This window comes from Schistocerca serialis, chromosome 1 (genome assembly GCF_023864345.2).
Source record: "Schistocerca serialis cubense isolate TAMUIC-IGC-003099 chromosome 1, iqSchSeri2.2, whole genome shotgun sequence".
NCBI lineage: Eukaryota > Metazoa > Arthropoda > Insecta > Orthoptera > Acrididae > Schistocerca > Schistocerca serialis.
This window is the reverse complement of record NC_064638.1, coordinates 636006103-636031749: the sequence shown is the minus strand read 5'-3', so window position 1 is coordinate 636031749 and position 25647 is coordinate 636006103. Positions and strand designations below refer to the sequence as shown.

Sequence of the window (25647 nt, the reverse complement as noted above, 5' to 3'; positions counted from 1 at the left end):
TCTTATTTTGTTTTAGTTTATGATAACTCTAAATGTGTTGGTAAACTTTTTAGTGATTTAATCTCATGAGCTGGGTTTGATAACCTGATAATGAGCATATTGTCTCTCAAGACATATTGTTGAGTCATGTGTGGGATACAAAACAGTTGAATTAAATGCTACCAATCACCACTGTTAAAATATAACAACCACTACCTCACATATAATATTAAGAGCATCTTCCTTTTTTCAAAAACACCATATTTAAACAGTTATACTTAATTAAAGTTTTGTATTCCAGAATGTTCCATTCTTCATTGGTGATTATTTATAAAATTCAGTGCCATAATTTTGTAGCCCTGATTATTTATAAAATTCAGTGCCATAATTTTGTAGCCCTGATTTTTCTGATTTGAAAAACCCCACTTCCACTAGGAAAACTTGTTTGTTTGGTTTACTGAGCTATAAAAGTTCACATTTTAGCTAATTTTGGTGGTTGATTAGTTACAAACTACATAGATAACTAGAAAAATTCTTTTATCAAAATTATGTGGAATGAGTCAGTTTACATGATATGCACACATGATTAGCATTAACATTAATGAACACATTACTTTTTAATCCTACCCACACCACTACACTTACAATTTTTTAAGAGGCTACAGATTTTAAATGGAAATTCCTCTGTGGAATGGGAGTTGTCAGGAGAAATGATTTTAAGCTACATTAAAAACTTGCTTCACTACCTGTTTCAGACATTTTATGCTATTGGGCAAATCATGAAAAATCTTTGTTGTGACATACTGAATTCCTTTCTGAGCCCCTGACAGATTTAATAATGAGCAGTTATGGCCATTTTTCCTTTATAATTGTAGGTATGGATATCACTATTTTTACTTTTTTTAGAAGGCTATCAGTTTTTAAGTAGAAATTGTTTAGGAGAAATGATTTTAAGCTACATTAAAAACTTGCTTCACTACCTGTTTCAGGCATTTTATGCTAATGGCCAAATGATGAAAAATTTTTCTGCTTGCATACTGAACTCCTTTCTGAGTCTAAAACATCATGTGACTAGGGCCTCCCATTGGGTGGACCATTCACCGGGTGCAAGTCTTTCAATTTGACACCACTTCGGTGACTTGTGCATCGATGGGGATGAAATGATGATGATTAGGACAACACAACAACCAGTCCCTGAGTGGAGAAAATCTCCGACCCAGCCGGGAATCGAACCCGGGCCCTTAGGATTGACATTCTGTCGCGCTGACCACTCAGCTACCGGGGATGGACTTCTGAGTCACTGAACAGCTTTAATAATTGGTAATCCTCTAGAATTGTAGATACTGCTATCACTTTTCTTAGTGGATATACGTATTGTCATGGTGCAGTTAAAATGCCAAACTCCTTGAAGAGAAACAAACAGGAGAAGACATCGTATTATTCTTACTTCTTGCTTTTGTGCAAACAGTACTTTCTTTCTAAGCGATGAGTTTCCCCAGAAAATTACTTTCTAAAACATTACTGAGTGGAAATGCATTAAATATGTCAGGAGTTTGATTTGTTTGTTTTCAAGACTAGAAATTATATGAAAAGCAAAAGTAACTTAACTTATTTGTTTGTGATGCTCAGTAATATGCTTCCACCATTTCAAGAATTCATCAATATGAAGCATTCTACCCTACTTATTAACTCCTGCTCATGTGCTACAGCAATTGTTGGTACGACACTATTTGTTGTACAGAATTAAATGTAGTACGTTTTCTCAAAATTTGGAAGGATCCATTTTCAGAGAACCACTTAATAATTCTTTGCAAAACATTATTAACAATATCTTCTGTTGCTTTGTCCCAAATTGAATTTATTATAAATCCAGTATTATCTGCAAAAATCTTGCTGAATATTAACTGAGAGATTATTCACATATGTAAACAATAGGAGTGTAGCAAATTTAACACTGTGGAACTCCCTTTGTTATTTCTCTCCATTCACTAAAATTTTCCATCTCTCCATCATTGTCTAAATTATTCAATGTAATGTGGAAAAATTCCCTGTGTCAGTGATTCATTATAAACGTCACTAAGGATGATACCTAAGTTAGAATAACTTTTCAGAATTCTGTTTGAAATTCCATCAACATCATACGAGCCTTTGTTTTTTTAGAATTTGTATAATTCTACTGATTTCAATGAGGGATGTTGGTGCTACTTCAAGTTGCTTGAAGTTCTGTGGAATGACATTTTTCATATCCTCTTACTACTTCAACTTAACCATTTAATCCCACTTTTGCTGCAATATTTAGAACATGATTGTTACATGAGATTTATGAATCCCTTTAGGAGTATACATAATATTCATAACATAGTTCCTATAATTTTGTCAATTTTCCCATTATCCAACCAATAGTTAAACAGGTTAACTTCTTTGATCATTGTAATTTCAATACACACACACACACACACACACACACACACACACACACACACACAACTACAGTCTCAGGCAACTGAAACCACACTGCGAGCAGCAGCAGCAGTGCATGATGGGAGTGGCAACTGGGTTGGGGTAAGGAGGAGGCTGGGATGGGGAGGGGGAGCAGTAGTATGGTGGGGATGGCAGACAGTGAAGTGCTGCAGGTTAGACGGAGGGCAAGGGGGAGGTGAGGAATCGGGGGAGGGGGGGGGGGAAGTAGTGGAAAAGGAGAGAAATAAAAAGACTGTGTGGAAGCAGGGAAGGGGTTGGATGAGTGAGGACAGTGGCTAACGAAGGTTGAGGCCAGGAGGGTTTTGGGAACGTAGGATTTATTGCAGGGAAAGTTCCCACCTGTGCAATTCAGAAAAGCTGGTGTTGGTGGGAAAGATCCATATGGCACAGGCTGTGAAGCAGTCATTGAAATGAAGGATATCATGTTTGGCAGTGTGTTCAGCAACAGAGTGGTCCACTTGTTTCTTGGCCACAGTTTGTCAGTGGCCATTCATGTGGACAGGCAGATTGTTGGTTGTCATGCCTACATAGAATGCAGCACAATGGTTGCAGCTTAACTTGTAGACCACATGACTGGTTTTACAGGTAGCCCTGCCTTTGATGGGATAGGTGATGTTAGTCACTGGACTGGAGTAGGTGGTGGTGGTGGTGGTGGTGGTGGGAAGATGTATTGGACTGGTCTTGCATCTAGGTTTGGACTGGTCTTGCATCTAGGTTTATTACAGGGGTATGAGCCATGAGGTAAGGGATTGGGAGCAGGGGTTGTGTAAGGATGGACGACTGTATTGTGCAGGTTCAGTGGACAGCGGAATACCTGTGTGGGAGGGGTGGGAAGGATAGTGGGCAGGATATTTCTCATTTCAGGGCACAACAATAGGTAATCAAAACCCTGGTGGAGATTGTAATTCAGTTGCTCCAATCCTCGGTGGTACTGAGTCACTGTCCTCTCCCATCCAGCCCCTTCCTTGCTCCCATTCCAGCACTACACAGCCTTCATTCCACCACCACACACAGTGTTTTTATTTCTCTCCTTCTCCACTACCTTCCTCCCCCACCCCCACCCCCTCCCACCCCCACTCCCCACCTCTCCCCTGCCCTCCGTCTAACCTGCAGCACTTCACTGTCTGCCACCCCCACCATACTATTGCTCCCCCTCCCCATCCCAGCCTCCTCCTTACCCTCACACAGTCACCACTCCCATCATGCACTCATGCTGCTGCTTGCACTGTGGTTTCAGTTGCCTGAGACTGCAGTCGCGCGCGTGTGCGCGTGTGTGCGCGTGTGTGTGTGTGTGTGTGTGTGTGTGTGTGTGTGTGTGTGTGTGTGTGTGTGTGTGTGTGTGTGTGTGTGTGTCTATTGGTAATGAAGGGCACTTAGCAAAAGCCTTAATTGTGAAAGTCTTTTTGTTGCGCCTATCTGCGACTCAGCATCTCCTCTATATGGTGAGTAGCAACTTTCCTTCTCATAATATTGTTACAATAACAAGAGCGTAATCCAAAACATTGAAGTGATAGAAGACCATCAAAGGTTAACAACCAGATAATGTAAGTTACACACTGATCGAACACAGAAGTGTAGCAAAGCATTGTCTAAGTTCATAACTTTGTACTTCTGCAGAAACTGTGAGAAAAATAAAGTATGCCTCTCATGTTTCAAAGAAATGTAAAAATATCCAAGAGAGCATGAGCTCATGAGAAAAGACCAAAATAACAATCATGAGTGAAATCCCAGGATATCTGTCCAGGGCGAAAATTTCAGGGGGTGCCAAATTCATATTCTTGAATGAAAAAACCTTATGTTGATTTCTGAACCAATAAAAAGTTGATTTTTGAAGATTTTTGAATGTGTGGTTAGTCTACACGATGTCTCTGCCATGGAGATCCCTGTCACATCTAGAAATAAAAATAAACTTTCCTGTAGACAAAAGGGGATGGGGCTATATGAACTCAGCTGAATAAACCTGAACAGGTAAATGCCAATCGCTGTTTGTTTATTTGGATGTGCAAATGATCAGTGTTGTTATAATTATTAACAAAATCCATAGATTCAGATTAACAGAATGGAAATAAATGACTAACAGGAATAACAGGTAAGAAAGATTACATATTAATCTTCTCAGTGCATCAAAAAAAAAATGAAATTTTTGCCAGATCGGTACACTACTAAGAGCCAGTTGTACAGTCCCAGTTAGCAGCTACTTACTTTCTATTCTTGGAATAGCATGGAAAACATGTTGTGCAAACACATAATACTGCCTAACCAGAGAATAAATGCAGGATAACTAAACCAGTGATTCTGATGTGGTTAGTGAAGTTAACCAGAGAATAAGTTTTGACAATGGCAGGAATACTTACAGAATTAGTGATGACTAGATTGTTTGTTAGAATGAGTAAGGCGAAGAAACAGGAATATCACACATATTATAAGGAAGAATATGACTATTCCAAATTTATATAACAATTTTGTACTTCTACTTTTCGATCTTATACTTGAGAAACTGGAGTGCATGAATGAAATGTGAAACTGTTTCCTACCATAAAACTTTTTGCTTGTAGTAGACCTAATAGGCATTAGACACTGGTACTTCGTGTATTATATTCTGTCATGTTATTTATGTAAATTAGATAGATAAAAATCCCATTTGTGCCAAAACAGTCTTGCTTATATGCCGTGTTGTGCAACTGCCGCAATATTAGAAAGGCGTATTTCATTTCATCCAGCAGACAGTGACAAAACAGACATAGTCAAATTGAGAAACCACATCAGTTCAGAAATATCATAGATCCTGGGCTGCTCAGGGCTATTCATTTTTTACCAGTAAGCACTACAGCAACTGTTCCAGTTCTGAAGACTGATAAGCACATTCTTTGCATTTATCTAAGCATGTATGCAATGCTGTATTTTTTTGTTTATAGCTTAAATTAGATGATAAACAAGTGTATGTTTCAAATTTTTATAGTGTCCTGAAGATAATTTTTGCTTTTGTTATCATGAAACATCAATAATTATAAAGAACATGTCAGTGAACTCACCTTAATAGCATTCAGCTTGTAAGCAGGTAATGGGGGACTGAACATTGCCTTTGCTTGTGCCTTAAGCACACCAAGAGAAACAGTCACAATAACGTGATCTGCAATATACTGTGATCCATCAAGACAACTGACAATAACTTTCCCTCTCATTTCATTAGGCAATGAATCCCATTCAATTTTGGTTACTTCCTTACTAAGTTGTAAACGTTCCTTCAAAGGAAGTTCTTGGTCAGGATTTGGATACTTTTTCTGGAAAATTTCCCAGAAAAGGATTATTATTTATGAACAAATATAAGTGTTAAATAATTGTTATTAAAAAAAGCTTCTCTCTCTCTCTCTCTTTCTTTCTCTCTCTTTCTGTTCATGTCACACAATGTTCTATAGATTTCAATACAAAAGTGACAATAACATTTATTCAATACAAAAGTGAAAAAAAAAACATTTATTCATTTCAATCCAAGATAGTTGCTTTACTGTAAACTAATAAAATATTAAACATGCAACAACACAGAAAAAATAGCTGCTTTAAAAAGATTGGCATTACCAAATACCAATTTGATGACCCAGTTTTTGCATCTCTCAACCACTGTTTAGTCTCATAATGTGTTTCTGATTTATGTCACTTAGTATGGATAAATAGCTAAGAAAAATAACTCCCTATTTTCCACTATGGTGCAGATGTATTTCGTAAGAAAAATTAATTGGTATAGTAATGAAAGCAATCTTCACACTTAACTTTTGGATATTCAGTATTCATACTTTTAAATTATTTCTGAACTAACTGTTGTTATGACTTAACTTGTGTTGCTTTTAATATTTGCACAGTGAATTTTTTCCTTAACTGGCACAGAAGAAAATCAGCTAGAGCTGAGCATGTGAAAGGTACTAGATACTGACATTCCAAATGTACAAAACACAGCACCTGCCCATACTTTATATTACTACTATAGCAAAATAGACATTCAGTGGTAACTATAAATATTTAAAACTAAATGAGTCCTTACTAAGGATGGGTGGAACCTGTGGAGGCAAAATGTAGTCACCTCTGTCGTATCAAGTGAGTACTTTCATCTCTATTACATTCCATTGCACAATTATAATATTATGCCAGCTGGCTACAGATTATAAAATTTGGTGTTCACTTTCCACTGAGTCCCAAATTTGTTTCATTTTTTTTCTCCTGGTACAACAATTACTTTGGTGACTACTTTATATATATAAGAATGAATAAACTTCTCGCATGCGATGTTTGCTTTATTCACATTTACCCTATTTCACTTCCTGTGTAGTCTACAGATATTCTGACTGAATAGTTACCAATGATTCAAAAATACTTTTTTTTTCCTACACCTATCTTATGAGGATATTTTCAGGTACAGATAATAAAATTGTATTATGAAGCAAAAGGTATGGAAATGTTACAAGGTTAATTAATGATTAGGAATAAGTGAAAAGGTTAACCAGCAGCTTTGGTCCAGGAAGACAGAACATGAGAACATGACAGGAGGGTCAACAATGAAATGCTAGGAATATACGAGATTCAAAAAATTAAGGCTTTACTTGTGGAAGAGATGGCAGTTGGTTAGTTAGCTAGTAAGTTAGTATCTGCAATGATTGACTGTTTCATCAGTTCTTGGTAGAATATTTTATACATTATGACTGAAATACACATGAATATTACACCAGGGTAATGTGTGTTTTCATTCTTAATGTAAACAGCTTGTTCCACAGATCAAATTCACAATAAAAGCTATGATGTGGAATGTGTCAACACAACAAATGAAGACTTACACACAACCAAAAAAAGTAATATTTAGTTTGCTACATGCTGGTAATTACAGGTTTTTAATGACTAATCACCTCTACTGAAGAATTCCTCTACACTGTAAAAGAAGTAATTAAGGATAAACTTCTTTAAACTGCATTTGAAAACACTTCTGCTATATGTCAGCATTTTATTTCCATGGGAAGATCGTCAAAGTGATTTATAACTGCATTTTTCACCCCTTTCTGTGCCAAATTTATATACATTAAAGGGTAATGCAAATCATTTTTCTAGCATTTGTATTTTTGAATATGTCTGTTATTCTCAAACTTAGATAGGTTGTCGATAAAAAAATTTGGAAGTGAATGAGTATGCTGTCCTGTGGGTGTGTGGTTAATATTCCCATCTGTTTAAAGATACACAAGCAACATGTAGGCCTACCATGTGTGAACTCCACACATAATCCTAACTACTTTCTTTTGTGAAATGAATGCCTTTTGCCTAATCGAGGAGTTATACCAGAATATTATTCCATAAGACATCAATGAATGGAAATATGCAAAATATGTTAACTTACTGACTTCTATATCCACGAAGTTGTCAATTGTTCTTATGGCAAAAGTAGGTGAAGCTAAACATTTAGCAGGTCTGCTGTATGATTTATCCAGTTTAAGTTTTCATCAGTGTGCAAACCTAAGCACTTACAACTTTCTACGTTGTTTGTTATTTATTGTTGCTATACTGCATTTTTCAAAGTTTAAAGCTAGCCCATTTGTGCAATACCATTCAATAACTTTCACAAAAATATCATTCACTACATCTCTGTTGATGCTTCTTTGCTTAGCTTCATAGCAATGCTTATATAATCTGTGAATAGGACTAATTCTGCCTCTTGAGGGGGGGGGGGGGGGGGGGGGAGGGGAGTTTTCACAGCTAGCAGTGTTGAATACAAGTGAACATTATGTAGAACTGATTAAATGAAACTTCCACATAATTAAAACTATGTGTTAGACTGGAACCTGCACCAGTAATGTCACATTTTGTGAACACTGCTTTTACTGGCAGCTATTAATTCACAACTCATGATCTGCCTTCTAAGCTTAATGCTGCCAGTGTTTTTCTCATACTTTTCAACCTTTACAGAAGCTGTACTGTATACTTGGCCAGTCTAACACAGCTGGAGAAAATGATATTACAGAGAAAAAATGTCTTGGACACAGTCTAAGAGCTGTTTACTGACTGAATCTTTCTGTCTGCAGTTGAGTGCATACTGCGTCATTGATAGATTACAGCTGTGTGATGCAATGGGACCCTATTGTGAAACCAGTCCTCTTACCAACTGACCCTCAAAATTTAATTCTGCCAGTGTCTCTCTCATTCGCTTTAATCTTATCTGACGTCCTCCTGCATATGTTCAACAAAGCTTTAACCTACCAGAAAGTTTCAAAACAGGAAACACTTTGCTTGCAGTGCATGGGTTTGAGTTCTAAGCTGGCACACAGTTATAAACTGAGAAGAAATTTCTAAATAATGCAATTTCTGCTGCAGAGCAGAAGATTCATTCTGAAAACAAGCCTTAAGCTGTGCCTAAAGGATTTGTTTGCTGCAATGGATGACTGATTATTTGTCATACACTAAATAAGACAGACTCAATAAACAAAAACAGCAAATAAGATACCCTCCAAATGCAGAACACAAGGCAACAGATACAGGGATAAGCATTTTATGCACATGACTATAACAACATTTATGTATGTACAAATAGTTTGAACCTCTCTGCTATAATATCTCGCAGACATCTGTTTATGGTGTCAGGTATTTCGACTACTGTTCCACAATATATTTACCCCCCATGAAGTTGTTTCAAAAATATCCACTGTAGTTCAAAAGGAACAATGCCGTATGAGGTGCATCCAGAAAGTAAGTTTCCCTACATTTTAAAACAAAGACAACATAGTTACATTAAAAACTTTATTGGCAACAGGTACAGCAATGTTTATGGTATTTTTTGTCACCAAAAGAACTGAGACACTTGTCATACTGTGGGATCAACTTTTACATTCCTGTGTCATAGAAGTCTGCTCCTGTAAATTGACCCAGCATGTGACAGTCATCTTCCACTCTTCAACATGGTCAAAACACTGGATAGAGGACAAGAATTTCTTGATCTGCAAGAAAAGATGGAAATCACTTGGAGCAGTTCAGGTACCACTACAGAAATGTCAGTGCTGTTCCAGAGTGTTTTGCTTTGTGCTCGTGTGTCTGGTTTTTCGGCACCCACCTGGTACACAATTTCTTGAACTGCAGGTGTTCAGTGACCATTTCATGCAACAAGGATCATGATATCTGCAGCAAATGATGCTGAGCTCTGTAATTGTGAAGTGACAGTTCTCCAGGATGTGCTGCTATATCAGCTCAACCAGGTGACCATTGATGAGGGATGGTCACCCACTCACACTCTTCACCATGGACACTTTGACAACCTTTGGAAAAAGCCTACCGGCACAACAGCGACACACTGTCCATTTGCTGATGGTGTCCTGCCCATGCACCTGACAGAGCTGACACTGAATTTCGATGGCATTAGGTTTTGTGCATTAAGGAACCTTATCACTGATCAAACCTTGCAGGTAGCAGTAGAAGGAATATGAGACACCATTTCCAGGCACTCCTGTTTTGTTTCTGCAGGTGGGACCCGTCCAGCCAGCATATGATTGTCACATCATAGATCTGTTGCACATGCACAATTTTCCCCACTAAATTGTCTACTTTAAAGGAAACAACATTCATAAACTTACTATCTGGATGCACCTCCTACATAATTACAAAATGAGAAGAAAAACATGGTCTTAATTACACCACATTGAGGTCGTCTTTAGCACAAAAAGGAGTCACAATGCTGGAACCAAAAGTTTTGATCATTTACCTAATGATACAAAACATCTGATGCACAGAAAAGTAAAATTTGAAAATACATTGAAAAAGTTTCTCCTTGACAACTCCCTTTTTTCCATAGAAGCATTTATATTATCATAATGTGTAAAAGGTGATGATAGAAATTACTGACTCACATGTAAATGTCTTCTTTTCTCCTCTCTCTCTCTCTCTCTCTCTCTCTCTCTCTCTCTCTCTCTCTCTCTCTCTCTCCTTTTTTTTTTACAATTTAGCATGCAGATGACACATGGAACATAAACTAACCAACCATGATATTCAGAGGAAAGTGCTCTAAATAATAAGAAATACACGGAACATTAACTCAAGTTGTATTGTAATGGAATAACAGTTTTAACAGCAAACACTAACCATCAAAACATCCAAAATGTTTCTGTAGCCTCCATGTTTCCAGGCCCAAAGCTGATTTCCTTCACATTCCCAGTACTCTGTGAGACCCTTTCCAGATGTTTGGAACCAGTTATCAGAACCATCAATCGATTTTTCTAATTTTGAATACCACTCGAGGACAGAATATGCAAGAGGTAGATCTTCGGCAGAAATTAATCCTGGTTGCGTAATTTGTCTCTGAAATCTTACAAAAATTAAATGTTATGGTGAAAATGAAATACTAATTTGGCTAATAACTTTCAATTTGCTCTTTGGCAGTCATATGTGTGAGTATAATTGCACAGTTTTCAACAATTTATTAACAGCACACACATGAATATTTACCACAACACTAGAAACAGGAAAATAATCTTGATTAATGCTCTATTTGACAACATTTAGCCAGTTCCACAGCAGTAAGTAACCTCACAGTGGATACCTACGACTCATTCATTATTTCCACAGGAATTTTCAACCAGTAGTCTCACAGTTAATAATTTTTTAAAAACAAATACCTAATGTTGCTACACCCAGTTAGAGTAAAATGCTGAGCTTTTTGTCTTTGTCAACAGCAGCATTTATTACAGACAGTTGATCAGAAAAGTGCTCTGACTGATGTCAAGCAACAGAAAGTTGCATCCAATGCGTGTGTTGGGCACCGCGCTAGATGACATGTACCAGAGTTAGCAAAGGTACCTAGGAGTACTATCCTCTCCAGTTGTTACTGTTTCCTCTCCAGGAATTAATCCATCAACACTTGTCCACTTGAGTGTCAGTGGAATGTCCACAGTACATCACAAGGCACTGTGCAGGAGAAGACAATTACACTCATCCACTAACCAGCAATTTCAATGTGCTACCTTCCACTGCAACTTAACCAAGCCAGTAACACCACTTCATCTATTGATCAGCCTGCTGGATCACATGTAGGGAGTTACAACCCATCCTCACAGCTCTACTTCTGCCAAGATCTCATCTCCTACCTTCCCAAATTCAGAGAAGCTCTCCTGCGAAACTTGCAGGATTAGCGCACCTAGGTGAAAGGATATTGTAGAGATATGGCTTGCCACAGCCTGGGGGGTGTTTCTACATCTACATCTACATCCATACTCCGCAAGTCACCTGACGGTGTGTGGCGGAGGGTACCTTGAGTACCTCTATCAGTTCTCCCTTCTATTCCAGTCTTGTATTGTTCGTGGAAAGAAGGATTGTCGTTATGCCTCTGTGTGGGCTCTAATCTCTCTGATTTTATCCTCATGGTCTCTTCGTGAGATATACGTAGGAGGGAGCAATATACTGCTTGACTCTTCGGTGAAGGTATGTTCTCGAAACTTCAACAAAATCCCGTACCGAGCTACTGAGCGTCTCTCCTGCAGAGTCTTCCACTGGAGTTTATCTATCATCTCCGTAACACTTTCACGATTACTAAATGATCCTGGAATGAAGCGCGCTGCTCTCTGTTGGATCCTCTCTATCTCCTCTATCAACCCTATCTGGTACAGATCCCACACTGCTGAGCAGTATTCAAGCAGCTGGCAAACAAGCGTACTGAAGAAATTTTCATTCTGAAGTGAAGTGTCCACTGATATGAAACTTCCTGGCAGATTAAAACTGTGTGCCAGACTAAGACTCGAACTCACGACCTTCACCTTTTGCAGGCAACTGCTCTACCAGCTACCCAAGCACAATTCATGAGCTGTCCTCACAGCTCTGCTTCTATCAGTATCTCAAATCCTACCTTCCAAATATCACAAATGCTCTCCTGCAAAACTTGTAGGACAAGCATTCCCCCGGTCTGTGGCTAAACCATGTCTCTGCAATTCCCTTTCTTCCAGCAGAGCCATTCCTGCAAGTTTCACAGGAGAGCTTATGGAAACTTTGGAAGACAGTAGGTGAAGTACCAGTGGAAGTAGTGCTGTGAGAGATCATGAGGCATTCTGGGGTAGCTCAGTCAGTAGAGCATTTGCCCAAAACTGTCAAATATAAAGAGACTGAGTCTCAGCCTGGCACACAGTTTAATCTGCCAGGAAGCTTCATTGCACAAGCACCATACACAAAATTCCTAGTTATATTGCTGGATGAGCACTTGAGATGGGAAAAGCATCTAGAAGTTTTGAGTAAAAAACTAAGTAAATGCTGTTATGTGTTAAGAATGCTTCGGGAATGTTGCAACACTGAATCATTGCTGTGTGCCTATTACGCTTATATGAAGTTTGCTTAGATATGGTGTGATCTTCTGAGGAAATACAGGTATGGCAAAAGAAGCTTTCAAAGTTCAGAAAAGGGCTATTAGAATAATGGAAGGGGTTCCCAGCAGAGTGTCATGCAGGAAAATATTTAAAGAATTTAAAATAATGACTCTTCCTAGCTTATTCATCTATGAATGTGTATGTTTTCTGAAAACTCACCAGGAATTTTCAACATTAAATAATCAGGTTCATAACCATGAAACAAGGAACAGAGATGATTTTCACAGAGACACCCACAAAGGAGTGTTTTACCAAAAAAGTGTAAACTACCAGCCCAAAATACCTTTTAGTGCATTGCCTTCTACAATAAAGAAAATTAAAGAATTTCATAAATTCAAGGTAGATCTTAAACAATTTTTACTAACACACAGTTTTTATAACATTGAAGAATATCTGAATATGTAAAAGTTATATTATTTATCTAAAAACAAAGATGATGTGACTTACCAAACGAAAGCGCTGGCAGGGCGATAGACACACAAACATACACACAAAATTCAAGCTTTTGCAACCAACGGTTGCTTCATCAGGAAAGAGGGAAGGAGAGGGAAAGACGAAAGGATGTGGGTTTTAAGGGAGAGGGTAAGGAGTCATTCCAATCCCGGGAGCCGAAAGACTTACATCAGGGGGAAAAAAGGACAGGTATACACTCACACACACACACATTTTTCAAATGTCTGCTTGTGTCTGTGTATGTGCGGGTGGATATGTGTGTGTGCACGAGTGTATACCTGTCCTTTTTTCCCCCTGATGTAAGTCTTTCCGCTCCCGGGATTGGAATGACTCCTTACCCTCTCCCTTAAAACTCACATCCTTTTGTCCTTCCCTCTCCTTCCCTCTTTCCTGATGAAGGAACCGTTGGTTGTGAAAGCTTGAATTTTGTGTGTATGTTTGTGTTTGTTTGTGTGTCTATCGACCTGCCAGCGCTTTCGTTTGGCAAGTCACATCATCTTTGTTTTTAGATATATTTTTCCCACGTGGAATGTTTCCCTCTATTATATTCATAGTTATATTATTTATATATACTGATTTAAAATATTTGTATTTATTATCCAAGTTTTTGAAACAAATTAAGTATAAGAAACTATATTGTAATGGACTACATTATACCATGTGTATTGTTAACAGATGAATAAAGAGATTGAACCAGATTGAACTGAGTCAGAGCAAACTCAGCTGCAGAGTGAAACATTCATTCTGATACAGAGTAGGGAGCTGTTACTCATCATAAATTCAAATATACAATGAATAATCTTACCCCTTAGGGAAATGGCAGCAAAGGATGTGCATGATCACACTGTGCACCTTGTGTGTATGCTTCAAGGCCACATTCAGAGTGCTGAAGAAGCTATTCTAGCAGTCACTGGGAGAACAAGGTGCAACATACTGCAAATTGTGGTGGACATTGGAATGAATGATGCTTGTCTTCTGAGGTCTGAGTTTATTCTTTCATCATTACAGAAAGTGCTAGAGAGGAATGAGATATCCATCCCTGATAATGGAGATTGTGTGGTGTGCACAAAAGGTTCTTTCTAACTCTCAATCTGTTCCAAGTAATGGTAACAGTAGGTAAGTATTAGTATTCAAAGAAATGGACTTCAACACAGTAAAGTCACAAAGTTTCCTAAAAAATAGTGGAGCTCATGTGAGAATAGATACTGAAAGCTTGTCAAAACCAAAATCGACAGATTTTTGTGATAAATTTTATTTACCTGATTACAGCGATATTTTTCAAAGAAAATGTTTTTACATCAATAAATACTGAATCTTACGAGGGCAGTTCAGAAAGTAACCTCCGATTGGTCACAGTGCGGGTTGTGGGGGGAGTAGCGACGCCATCTGTGCGTTCACGCACTCAACAGGTCAGTCGGCATCAAGCCGTGGTCGAGTGAACGTCGTACCTGCGCTAGTTTAGTTTTTGTGGCAGTTTGAAATGTGTGCTGCAATAGAAAACCCCGCCAAATGTGAAGTGCGTGCTGTCATAAGGTTTTTTACAGCCAAAGGATATTCTGCAGCAGCTATTCATCGTGAGCTTTGTGCCGTGTACAGACCAAGAGTTTTGAGTGAAGGAGTTGTCCGTGAATGGGTACGTTTATTTAAAAGTGGACGAGAAAATGTTCATGATGAAGAGAGGAGTGGTAGACCATCATTGGTGACTGACGAACTCGTTCAGACAGTTGATGCAAAAGTTCATGAAAATCGACGTTTCTCAATGTCGGAGTTGTCTACTGGTTTTCCACAGATTTCTAAGACTCTCTTGTACGAGATAGTGACAGCAAGATTGGGTTACCATAAGTTCTGTGCACGATGGGTGCCCAAAATTCTTACCGACCACCACAAAACTCAAAGAATGGCCTCTGCATTAGACTTTCTGTCACGTTATGAGGACGAAGGAGAACCATTGTTAAACAGAATCGTGACCGGTGACGAAACCTGGATTAAGTACGTGAACCCTGAGACAAAAGAACAATCAAAGATGTGGGCACATTCAAATTCGCCTACCAAACCAAGAAAAGCCTCGCAAGATTTTTCTGCCAGAAAACTGATGGCAACGGTGTTTTGGGATGCCAAAGGGGTGTTGTTGGTTGAATTCATGGAACGTGGTACGACCATTAATCAAGACATGTACTGTGAAACAATAAAAAAGTTACGACGGGCTATACAGAACAAACGCCGTGGTATGCTGACTTCCGGTATCGTTTTTTTGCACGATAACACCCGTCCTCACTCTGCTCGCAGAACAACGGCCCTTCTTGAGTCCTTCAAGTGGGATGTTATCAACCATCCACCTTACAGCCCAGACCTGGTGCCAAGTGATTATCACCTCTTCATGCATTTGAAGAAATGGCTCGGGTCACAGCGGTTTGATGACGACGAAGAGCTCAAAGATGCGGTCACAGGCTGGCTCCAGGCACAAGCGGGTGATTTTTATGCAGAAGGAATTTCAAAGCTTATGAAGAGATATGATAAGTGCCTCAATCGCTATGGAGACTATGTAGAAAAATAGTGCAAAGATGTAGTTGTAAGATGTATATATTAAAATATTTTTATTTAACTTGGTGTATTTTTTTAAATCAACCAGAGGTTACTTTCTGAACGGCCCTCGTATTTGCCATGTAACTAACAGAACTTTTCAATACCTGAATCCATAAATTCAGATAATTTGTAGAAAGAGCTCCTACTGACATAAGTTTTTACTTTTCTTTTGGACTGACAGGGATTCCAGTTCCTTGCTTTATGTTAGATGGGAGCCTTTTGATTATCTTACTACCAGAGTACATAATTCCAGTCTGAACCCTGGACAAGGAAGCAAAATCTACATGGAAATTATTTTTGTGTCTTATATTATGGAATGTCTATATTTCACTATCCAGTTGAGGCTGATTTTAATTACTAGCAACAAAAACCTTAAAGGATAAATATATTTGGAAGTGAAGGCAAGAATTCCAAGCTCCTTACAAAGCTTCTGTATGATGCCAGGGAATGAATACATGAAAAATAAGACAACACTCTTTCCTTTAAGTCAACACACTGAGAGATGCTTCTAAGGCCATAACAAACTCAAATGAGCTTCAGATTATTTTATCCCTGTGTTAACTCCATGTTAAGCTGTAATTTATCTTGATCCTAAGTAATTCTGCACAATGCACTTCATCCACATTCATACACATTCATTAATGTGTACATCTGGTGCTAGGTCACTATTGCTTGTTTGAAATTGTGTAAAATGAGTTTTTGTGGGATTAAGACTTAACTGTTAGCTATGAACCACTTGTAGGCCTGTACATCTATCACCTGAGCTGCTTCTGCTAAGACTGCATTAGTATGCTTGTGACATCAGCAAATATTACAGTTTCTGAACTGCTCTTTGAAGTCTTTGGAAGATCACTGATGTTGGTTACAAACAATAGTAAGCCTAGTACCAACCTCTCTGGCACTTACTAAGAGTAGCCAAATCAAGAAAGAAAATTTGCACACTCAGTAAGACAAAGAAGTAGTTATGTCATATCTCATAGAGGAATTCAAAACATTTTATGTCTGGGCAGGAGCACGTGGAAAAACTGTGACTCGACTTTCAAAGAACAAGATGCCATACATTGGGTAGTTACAGGGTGCCCAGTGAGGAGTCCCAAATTTCAAAATTTAATATCTCTAAGACTAAGATCAATTCACAAGAGCAACAAACAATGTGTTTATTGTGAAAGCTGCACAAAATTTATGCAGAAGTTTTCAAATAGTTAACAAAACTGCTAACAGACAGCACTATATTCACAATACATAGTGCCTATAAATAATGCAATGCAACTTACGGTGAAAGGAGGTTAGCATACTCAAGGAAGAGATTGAAATCAGTATTCCATTGAACAACATGTTTTTCTGTATTGGTATACCATAGGTGTAACACAGTCCTACAGCAACAAGGGACAGTTTTAAAAAATAATTTAGTTTTCAAAAAGGGACCTGATATGAAAATTATTTGCATACTCTTTACCAAATTCCAATGGACAGGCGGTGTGGCTAGTGGGCAATGTTGGCCCCAGGCTAACTGTATTTACTCCTCAAAATGTCAACATGGTTTCTGGAATTATTCAACAGAATCTAAGGATATCTGTCCAAAGAATTACAGCAGAGACCAGTCTGAAGTGTTCCAGTACACAGAAAATACTTAGAAAGAACCTACACATGTTTCCATTCAAAATCCAAGGCCGCCAGCCTGTATGAGCTGTATGACAGAGGGCTAACTATACAAACAGGATTCTCACAATGATTGATAATGAAGGATTTGATGGTCACTGCATCCATTCCACAAATGAAGCACACATCATCTTCAATGGAGTCAAGAATAAAAAGAATGGTGATTTTGGGATTCTGAAAATTCCCTTTTGTGTGAAGCAAATCCACAGTATTCTCCCAGTTACTGTTTGGGCTGCAGTGGGCAGCAGAGCCATTATTGGCATTTTTTCATGTGAGAAATGACCACTAGTGGTTGTTACATTGCAATGTTTGAACAACCTCTAGCCACACAACTATCATTGGAGGATCGACCAGGCAAGATGGGACCAGACCAAATGGCACTGGACAGGTGTGTTGCTTTATTGATGAATGCTTTGGGGATAGAGTTCTTGCACTGCACTTTTGAAAATTTACTGGTACAGGGATGGATTGGCCTAAATATTCACCCAATCCAACTCCATGTAACTTCTTTTTCTGGAGCACACTGAATGACACTCTCTACTAGAACCATGCCACCAAGCTGGGTGGAGCTTGAATTGATTATCTCTGTGACATTTGAACGCATTTCAGTTGAGACTTGACAAGATGTGATGGAAAATTTCATTGTTCATTTGAACCACCTCCATACTGCAAGTGGTGAACTTTTTAAAAAGACTGTGATAAGATTGCAAAGACTGCTTGCAGGGGACAGGTTTTGATTTTGCCTACTGATACTGTAAGAGATGCACGATGTACAGTGCCATCTGTTAGCAGCTATTAGAACTATTCTGAAATTTCTGTATAATTTCTCTATAAATTTTTTTCAATGTTTCTCCATAAACATACTTTTTGTTGCAATCATCTGTCGATCTTAGTCTTTAAGATACTTAATTTTGAAAACAGGGACCTCTCCACTGGATCCCCTGTATGTAATCATGATTAGTGGGACCCTAAATGATACACATTCTCTTTTAAAAAATTTCTAAAGAAACAGTGATTTCTCCATAATATGTGTAAAATAAAGCACAGAGCGATAGACAGAGAGAATGTTAGTGAAAAACATTTTGCTATATAGAGGGCAATGCAAAGTTTCTGGACTAAAGCTCAATAAAGAAGAATTCACTCCCAAGTACATAAGTAACAAGAAAAAATTTGTCGTAAACATCACACAATGACACTTTACAATGCTCAATGAGTTGCAAATAATTCAGTCACCTGCAAAACTCACAACTCTTGTTGGCATAATAAAACTGTCTATTGTCTACTTGTAGGTCTGTGAAAGTTTATATTAGCTATCCATATCCAAACAAGTTCACTGAATGTCACATGGACAAAAATCTATGTCTGGAAAAGGACCATTGATTTTGATGGCCGACTAGTAGCACGAACATGATAAAAAGCTGGTGAATACCAAACTCCTGGTGCTCTGTGAGATCAAAGTTGCAGCATTTCTTTGCAGAGGACAGCCAGCGGCTCAACGACAACTCCATAAAGTGACAGCCTCAAAGTTGGTACATTGGCTTTGACTGGAACATGTGATAGGGCAGATGCAAATAGATCCACACAGGCTTCACCTCCTAAGGCCATTGTGGCTGCTGCCTGTTGGTGAAGTCTGGTTGCAGTAGAAGAGTCCACAGATACTCCTGACAACATGCCATTGTTGCTGCTGTTCTCTGGAACTATTGTATCATTATTTTGTTTCTTGTTGTCATGGCCCCTACGACCTCATATTTTAGCTATCTGCAGTGCTGCTCCGTCATGCTGGCAGGCTATATACCTTGACATAGTGCAATGAATGGAACCTTCAATGGCTAATGCAGCAGAATCTTACTGAACAAGTTCTCACAAAACCCAAAGAAATTTTGTTCAATTGTAGAGGCTGTCAGTGGTATAAAAGATAATGCCCAAACACTCAAGGAAGACACAGGAGCTGGAACTGAGGATAGCAAAGTAAAAGCAGAAATTCTGAGCTTGGCTTCCAAATGTCCTTTTACTAAGGAAAACACAGATGTACTCCTTCATTTACTTCTCACAGCACTGCAAAGATGAGTGATACAAATATTTGTGTCAGTGGCACTGTGAAACAGCTAAAGTCACTAAAATTATCCATGGTTGATGGGATTCCTGTCAGACTAAACACAGAATTTGCAGCCAACTTAGCTGTCATTTTAACCACAACATACTGTAACTACCTTGAACAAAAAATATGAGCCCGGTGATTGGAAAAATTCACAGTTCACAAGTGCATGCAAGAAAGGCAAGAAAAAGTGGCCGACACAGTTAGTGTTCAACCTCACTGATATCCATTTGTTGTAGAATCCTGAGCTCAAACATAATGCAGTATGTGTGAATGTAGACGTTCATGGTACATACAACTGCTGAATAGCTCTCAGGTTTTCAGCTTGGTGACAGTGTTAAGAAACTGTAACATTTCAATGAGTATCATACACATCATCTTCTGGCAAAGAAGATGATATGACACTGATTGAAACATCACAATATCTTAACATCGCCACTTGACTGGAAACTAGAGAGCTATTTACCATAATCTCAAATAGAATGACCTCTTCCATTTCAACCAGCATGTATTTTGAAAACATTGATTATGTAAATCCCAACTTGTACCTTTCAAACATGACATCATGAAAGCCATGGATAAAGGCTGTCATATAGATGAAGTATTTGTTTAGTGAAGTATTTGTTTACTTGTGAAAAGCACTTGACTCAGCAGCACACCTACGCTTTTTATCGAAAATATTATTCCAGTGGTATCAAGCAAAATTTGTGATTTGTGACTAGACTGAGGTTTTCCTGGCAGTGAGGACTTAGTATGCTATCTCAGAAGGATAGTCGTTGACTGATGTAGAAGTAACTCCAGGCGTGCCCCAGAGATGTGTGTTGGAACTGTTACAGTTCATGTTGTATGTTGACAACCTTGCACACATTATAAATAGCAACCTCAGACTTATTGCAGCTGATGCAGTTATCTTTAATGAAGTACTGTCTGAAAAATGTTTCATAATTATTCAGTTGGATCTTGATATGGTTTCAAAGAGGGCACAGAATTGCAATTCACCTTAATGTTCACAAATGTAAAAATTACACTTCACTAAATGAAAAAAATACACACTATCATACAACTACAATATCAATGATTCAGAACTTAGAATCAGTCAGGTCAACAATTTGTAGTGACATGAAATGGAATGATCAAATAGTCTCAATCACAGGTAAAGTATGCGGCTGACTTTGATTCATTAGTATGAAACTAGGAAAATGCAGTCCTTCTACAAATGAGACTGCTTACAAATCACTTGTTGTTCATGTGCATATGAAATAGGACTAACAGGGAATGCTGAAATATAAAAAAATGGGGTGGCATGAATGAACTCAAGTATGTTTGACTCATGTGAGAGCTTCAGAGAAATGTTGAAAAACCTTAACTGACACACTCTGTAAGAAAGACACAAATTATCCCATGAAGGTCTGCTTACCAAATTCAAGAACCAGTATTAAGAGAAGAATCTATAGAGATTCTTCATGAGCTTAATATATGATTGGAACAGGAAGAAACCCTAACATGGTGTACTGTGCAAACTGACAATAACATTGAGAAAATATTATTATTTTTGAGGTCTTCCAGAAAATAAAAACCCTTTAGTTATACGAAATGAAAAAAGAAACAATCTTTATAGGGAAAAAAAACAATTCTTCTACATATATGAAGCAAGTCACTTCCTACATTGAAACATTCGTTGTATCTGGTCATGAGCTTCAGAACTTCCATGTTATACTCTTCTGCCACCAGTTCATTCAGCCAGGTGTTCTCTGCATTAAACAAAACACCACTCACACATTTTTACCACAAAACTCACTCCTTTTTCTCTTTTCAGACTGAACTGGCTTCCATAACAACTGCACTCATAATGCTGTGGAGGCTGTAAGAAGTGGCCCTTGTGCACTTTGTGTGTGGTCAAAATTAGCTGCATGACTGAAAATCCCACCAACAGTGAGGTAAGGAGGGTTATTCAATTTCTGAATGCTCAAAAGGCAAAATTGGGAGATATTTAATGGCAACTGAAAGCACCATATGATGATAACACAAAAAAACAAAAGAAACTTGAGAAAATGATGTGAAATGTTCAATAATGGATGAACAAATGTGCACAATGAAACTAGCTCTGGATGCCTATTGATCATCACATAAAACCTGAACACTGCAGTGAACAACAGAATCCTGCTAGACAGTCATGTGGCTCTCAATGAAATTATGCATTTTGTGTTTTCAGACACTGATTATTCTAAGCTTGGCGAAACTGTGACTGGTGATGAGGCCTCAGAGAGCAAGCACCCATCAGCTGAGTGGCATCATCCCTCATCATTAAAAAAACTGGTAAATTTCACACACTCTCTGTCACCAGTAAAGGTTGTGGCAAACATCTTTAGGGATCTACAGGTGTTCTTTTGGTGGATTTTGTGCCAAAAGGCACTACAATCAATTCAAATCATTATTGTGAGACTCTAAGAAAACTACAATAAGGCATCGAAAACAGCAGGTGAGGAATGCTTTCTGGAAGCACTACACTTCTTCATGTCAACATCCATCCTCACACTACTGATCCAACTCAAGAACTGCTAGATCAAGCAGAAAGGCAAATTTTTATCATCTGCCACATAGTCCAGACTTTGCACCTTCTCCCAAAGCTGAAAGAGTTTTTGGTTGGTGAATATTTTGTGAGTAATGAAGAGTTGGAGAATGCATTGACAACCTGGCTTAATGAACTGGCAGCAGAAGAGTATAACATAGGGATTCTGAAGCTCATGATTAGATTCAATGAATGTTTAAATTTAGGAAGTGATTATGTAGAGAAGTGAAAGAAACTTCATGTGCGTAGGAGAAGTGTCATTTCCAATAAATAATGTGTTTTGCATTTTGTATAACTAAACAGTCTTTATTTTCTGGATGACCCTTATAGTAATACAAACTGGTATTCAGTCCTATTAGGGTACCACTGATGCAGAGGTAACCTGGTGTAAACTGTGGTAAAACTGACCACACATGTTTGGTAACATTTGTGTCACATGACTTGGCAGGTCACGGTATGTGACTGTCCACATGCTCATCTAAGCATAACCAAAGAGAGGCAGTAGTATTGTGTCACCTTGAAGATGACATTATTATTAGAGAGAATCATTGTATATCAGCTGCTTGAGGCACATTGTCCCAGACCCATATTCACATTTAATGACCAAACTTAGGCAATCATAGAAACTTCACCTATAAACAAGACACATTGTTCAACTCAAGGCAAAGAACAATCTATTAAACCACACAATTCTTACCCAATATTGTTATTCCATGACACATAACCAAATAATTTCATGCAACATGTTCACACCTTCATAGTATTTCTCATGTGCCTGAAGATTTTCAGTTTGTGCAGCATGAATCAGACTGTCATTGTAGAAACCAGCTACTCCTAACCTATTTTAGTTTTTGTCACTTGTATCACATTAACTCTACAGTTTTCCATTGTATCTTCAGTGTTTGTTGAGCATAATGAGAGAGTATTGTTTTACATCCACTAACACTCTTTGTTAACAACATCCCAATACAATGAACATATGGTGTCACAGCTTGCTCTTCATTGATCAAATACATTGTAAGTCTTGATACTTGTTTTCTTCAACTAATTTTGTTCTAATATTCAGGATACAATCAATTAAAGATAAAAGTCTAATTTTTGTTTTTCAGCTTGTGTAAAATTGCCTAGGTAAATACATAAAATGGATTGCACCATACTGCTAGCTAATTTCTCTCACTGTATTTTCAACTGACAACCAGACAACCAGAACACACAAATGACCAGCATTAATTTTTCTTAAATGTATATTCAAGAACATAAATGTTTTCAAACTTTAACTGCCATTTGTACCTGTTTTTAATGAATGAACAAAAATTGCAGGAGAGGACTGATTTCAAATACAATCATAAAAAGGACTATATCATTATTAACAATGTTGTTGTCACAGGCAGATACAGATCATTCAGGTGGCCTGCTAGAAATCTCAGAACATCTGTGTTATTTGGAAAGCATAATCAGTGTGCCCATAGTCATTGCCACTGATGACACATTCAGTGAGTTGTCCCTGTGGCTCAAAAGTGAGATGAAAAAGAAACCTGGTTCTGACAAAGCAGTTGTTCTCCACTCTGTGTCACAGTTACAAACACTTTAAAGTAAAATGTATAAGAATGAATATGAACTGGACTCTGAATTTTGTTGCCTTGACTGATTACAACAGAGAATAAGATTCAATTGGACTAAGGCAGTTACTGCTCATGTTTAAGCAGTGTCTCCACCAATGTGATTTCAAATAAAGAGTTTTAATAAAAACTGTTTACGTGATGTAGTAGTGTTAACAGGGATTAAGAAATATTTCCCATCTGTAATTAACAGAACATTCAATATGCCCTCAAATTCATAAAGAATAGGAAAAATACCAATAAAAACACATGGTACTGCAGTAACAACTGCAGCTCCAGTAGGTAATGGATCATATGCAACAACTCTGTTAACTCTAAGTGCATCCAGCCAGAGAACTGCCTACAGGGAACTACAAGCAATGCCACATTACCTTCTCCTCTTTTCCTGCCATTTTCTTCAGTCAACACAGTAAAAAGTGTTCAGTAATCATATAACTGTCATGCATGATTACATTTCATCACTTGCTGATCACAGCAAATATTTCTATTGTTGTGGATCCACAAGAACAAGCAAATTTTTTGAGCGAGTCTCTTCTCTGTGTAGCTTAGAAGTACAATAAAAATTCTCAAACCAAATGTATCTTCTACACAAAAAAATAAATAAATGCAATAAACATAACGTTGTTGTTACCCACCACAAAACATAAAGCCAGGAAAACAGTACAATTACTAGAAACTATAAAGTCAGAAACAAAGATGAAATGCCAAGAGTCTTTTCTCTACTAAAGAAAGGTGAAACAGAGGATGCAGAAACCCACATGCTTGCATTTCTGCTATCACCATTATCGAAAACAATCAAATCAATTATGATTCCTCTGTTAATGAATTATTTGAATAATTGTAACATCCTCAGTGAAATGCATTTAGTAGTGAGTCATCACAGAGTTTACAGAATGGGTATTTGATGCACCACACAACTGTGACTGCAGCAGTCGTGTTTTTAGATTTACCCAAGACCTCTGACACAGGTGAAGAGAAATTCTACAAAAGAAGCTAGGCTCATAAGGAATAAAGAAGTAGCAAATGAATGGTACCAATTGTGACAGTTCATCCACTTTTATTTCTTTGTTTGTTGTCCTCAACTGTCTTGTGATACTGGCTGAAAAATGGGGTGTGGAAGTGCAACACTGACTACTTAAATAATGTGGCCGACAGGTGCACACTTGCACTTCACAGTAGTTTACTTCCACAGTTCACAACCCCCCCTCCACAATAATACACAGTTATATGGCCAGTGCACTATTGTTTAACTTTTGATAAGCCTTATTAATAGGTTGCAGGCAAACAGTCGCATACTGCTACAATAGTTTACTGTTGAACATCTACAAGCAGTAAAAGCCTAACCACATAGTACACATTTCTTCAAGAATAAAGAGGTACATATGGAACAGACTCTGTCATTGTTTTAACACACAGCCTACTTGTCTTACACTTATTTCACATACGCATTGTTGTTGATCTAACCAATACAGGTTCCTCATCTGAAACTCGGTCGTGGACTGACTGTCTTGGGTCCAAAAATTGGGACCTCATATATCCTCACAATAATAGGTACTGAAACTACACATTGTTCGAAGTTAAATTTACAGAAATTACAAATTAAAACTTAGCTCATTAAATTAACTGAATACAACGAAAAATTTGTTCTTTTTAACAGTTTTGTTTACTACAAGAGTTAGGCCAAATTATTTGTTTAAATCATGAAATTAACAAATATCACTACACAAACAATACTTTTTACAAAACTGTTAATTACTTTACTTTTTAATTAATTAAGGGCTGGGTTTGCTAACAGGTTTTTGAATAGAGCCAAATAAATACTTAAAGAATGCTAGTGTTTCA

At 37.8% G+C, this 25647-nt stretch overlaps 1 protein-coding gene across 3 annotated transcripts in view; it reads right to left on the bottom strand.

The window, feature by feature from the left end:
- LOC126478644 (spermine oxidase) overlaps positions 1 to 25647 on the bottom strand; it is a 174222-nt gene that overhangs the window by 67051 nt on the left and 81524 nt on the right. For all 3 annotated transcript variants that reach the window (XM_050103720.1, XM_050103718.1, XM_050103719.1), the window contains exons 4-5: positions 10561 to 10783; positions 5493 to 5741 (exon numbers count right to left, since the gene is read on the bottom strand). In XM_050103720.1, coding sequence (XP_049959677.1) covers positions 5493 to 5741; positions 10561 to 10783 — 472 coding nt within the window. The remainder of the gene's footprint in view (positions 1 to 5492; positions 5742 to 10560; positions 10784 to 25647) is intronic.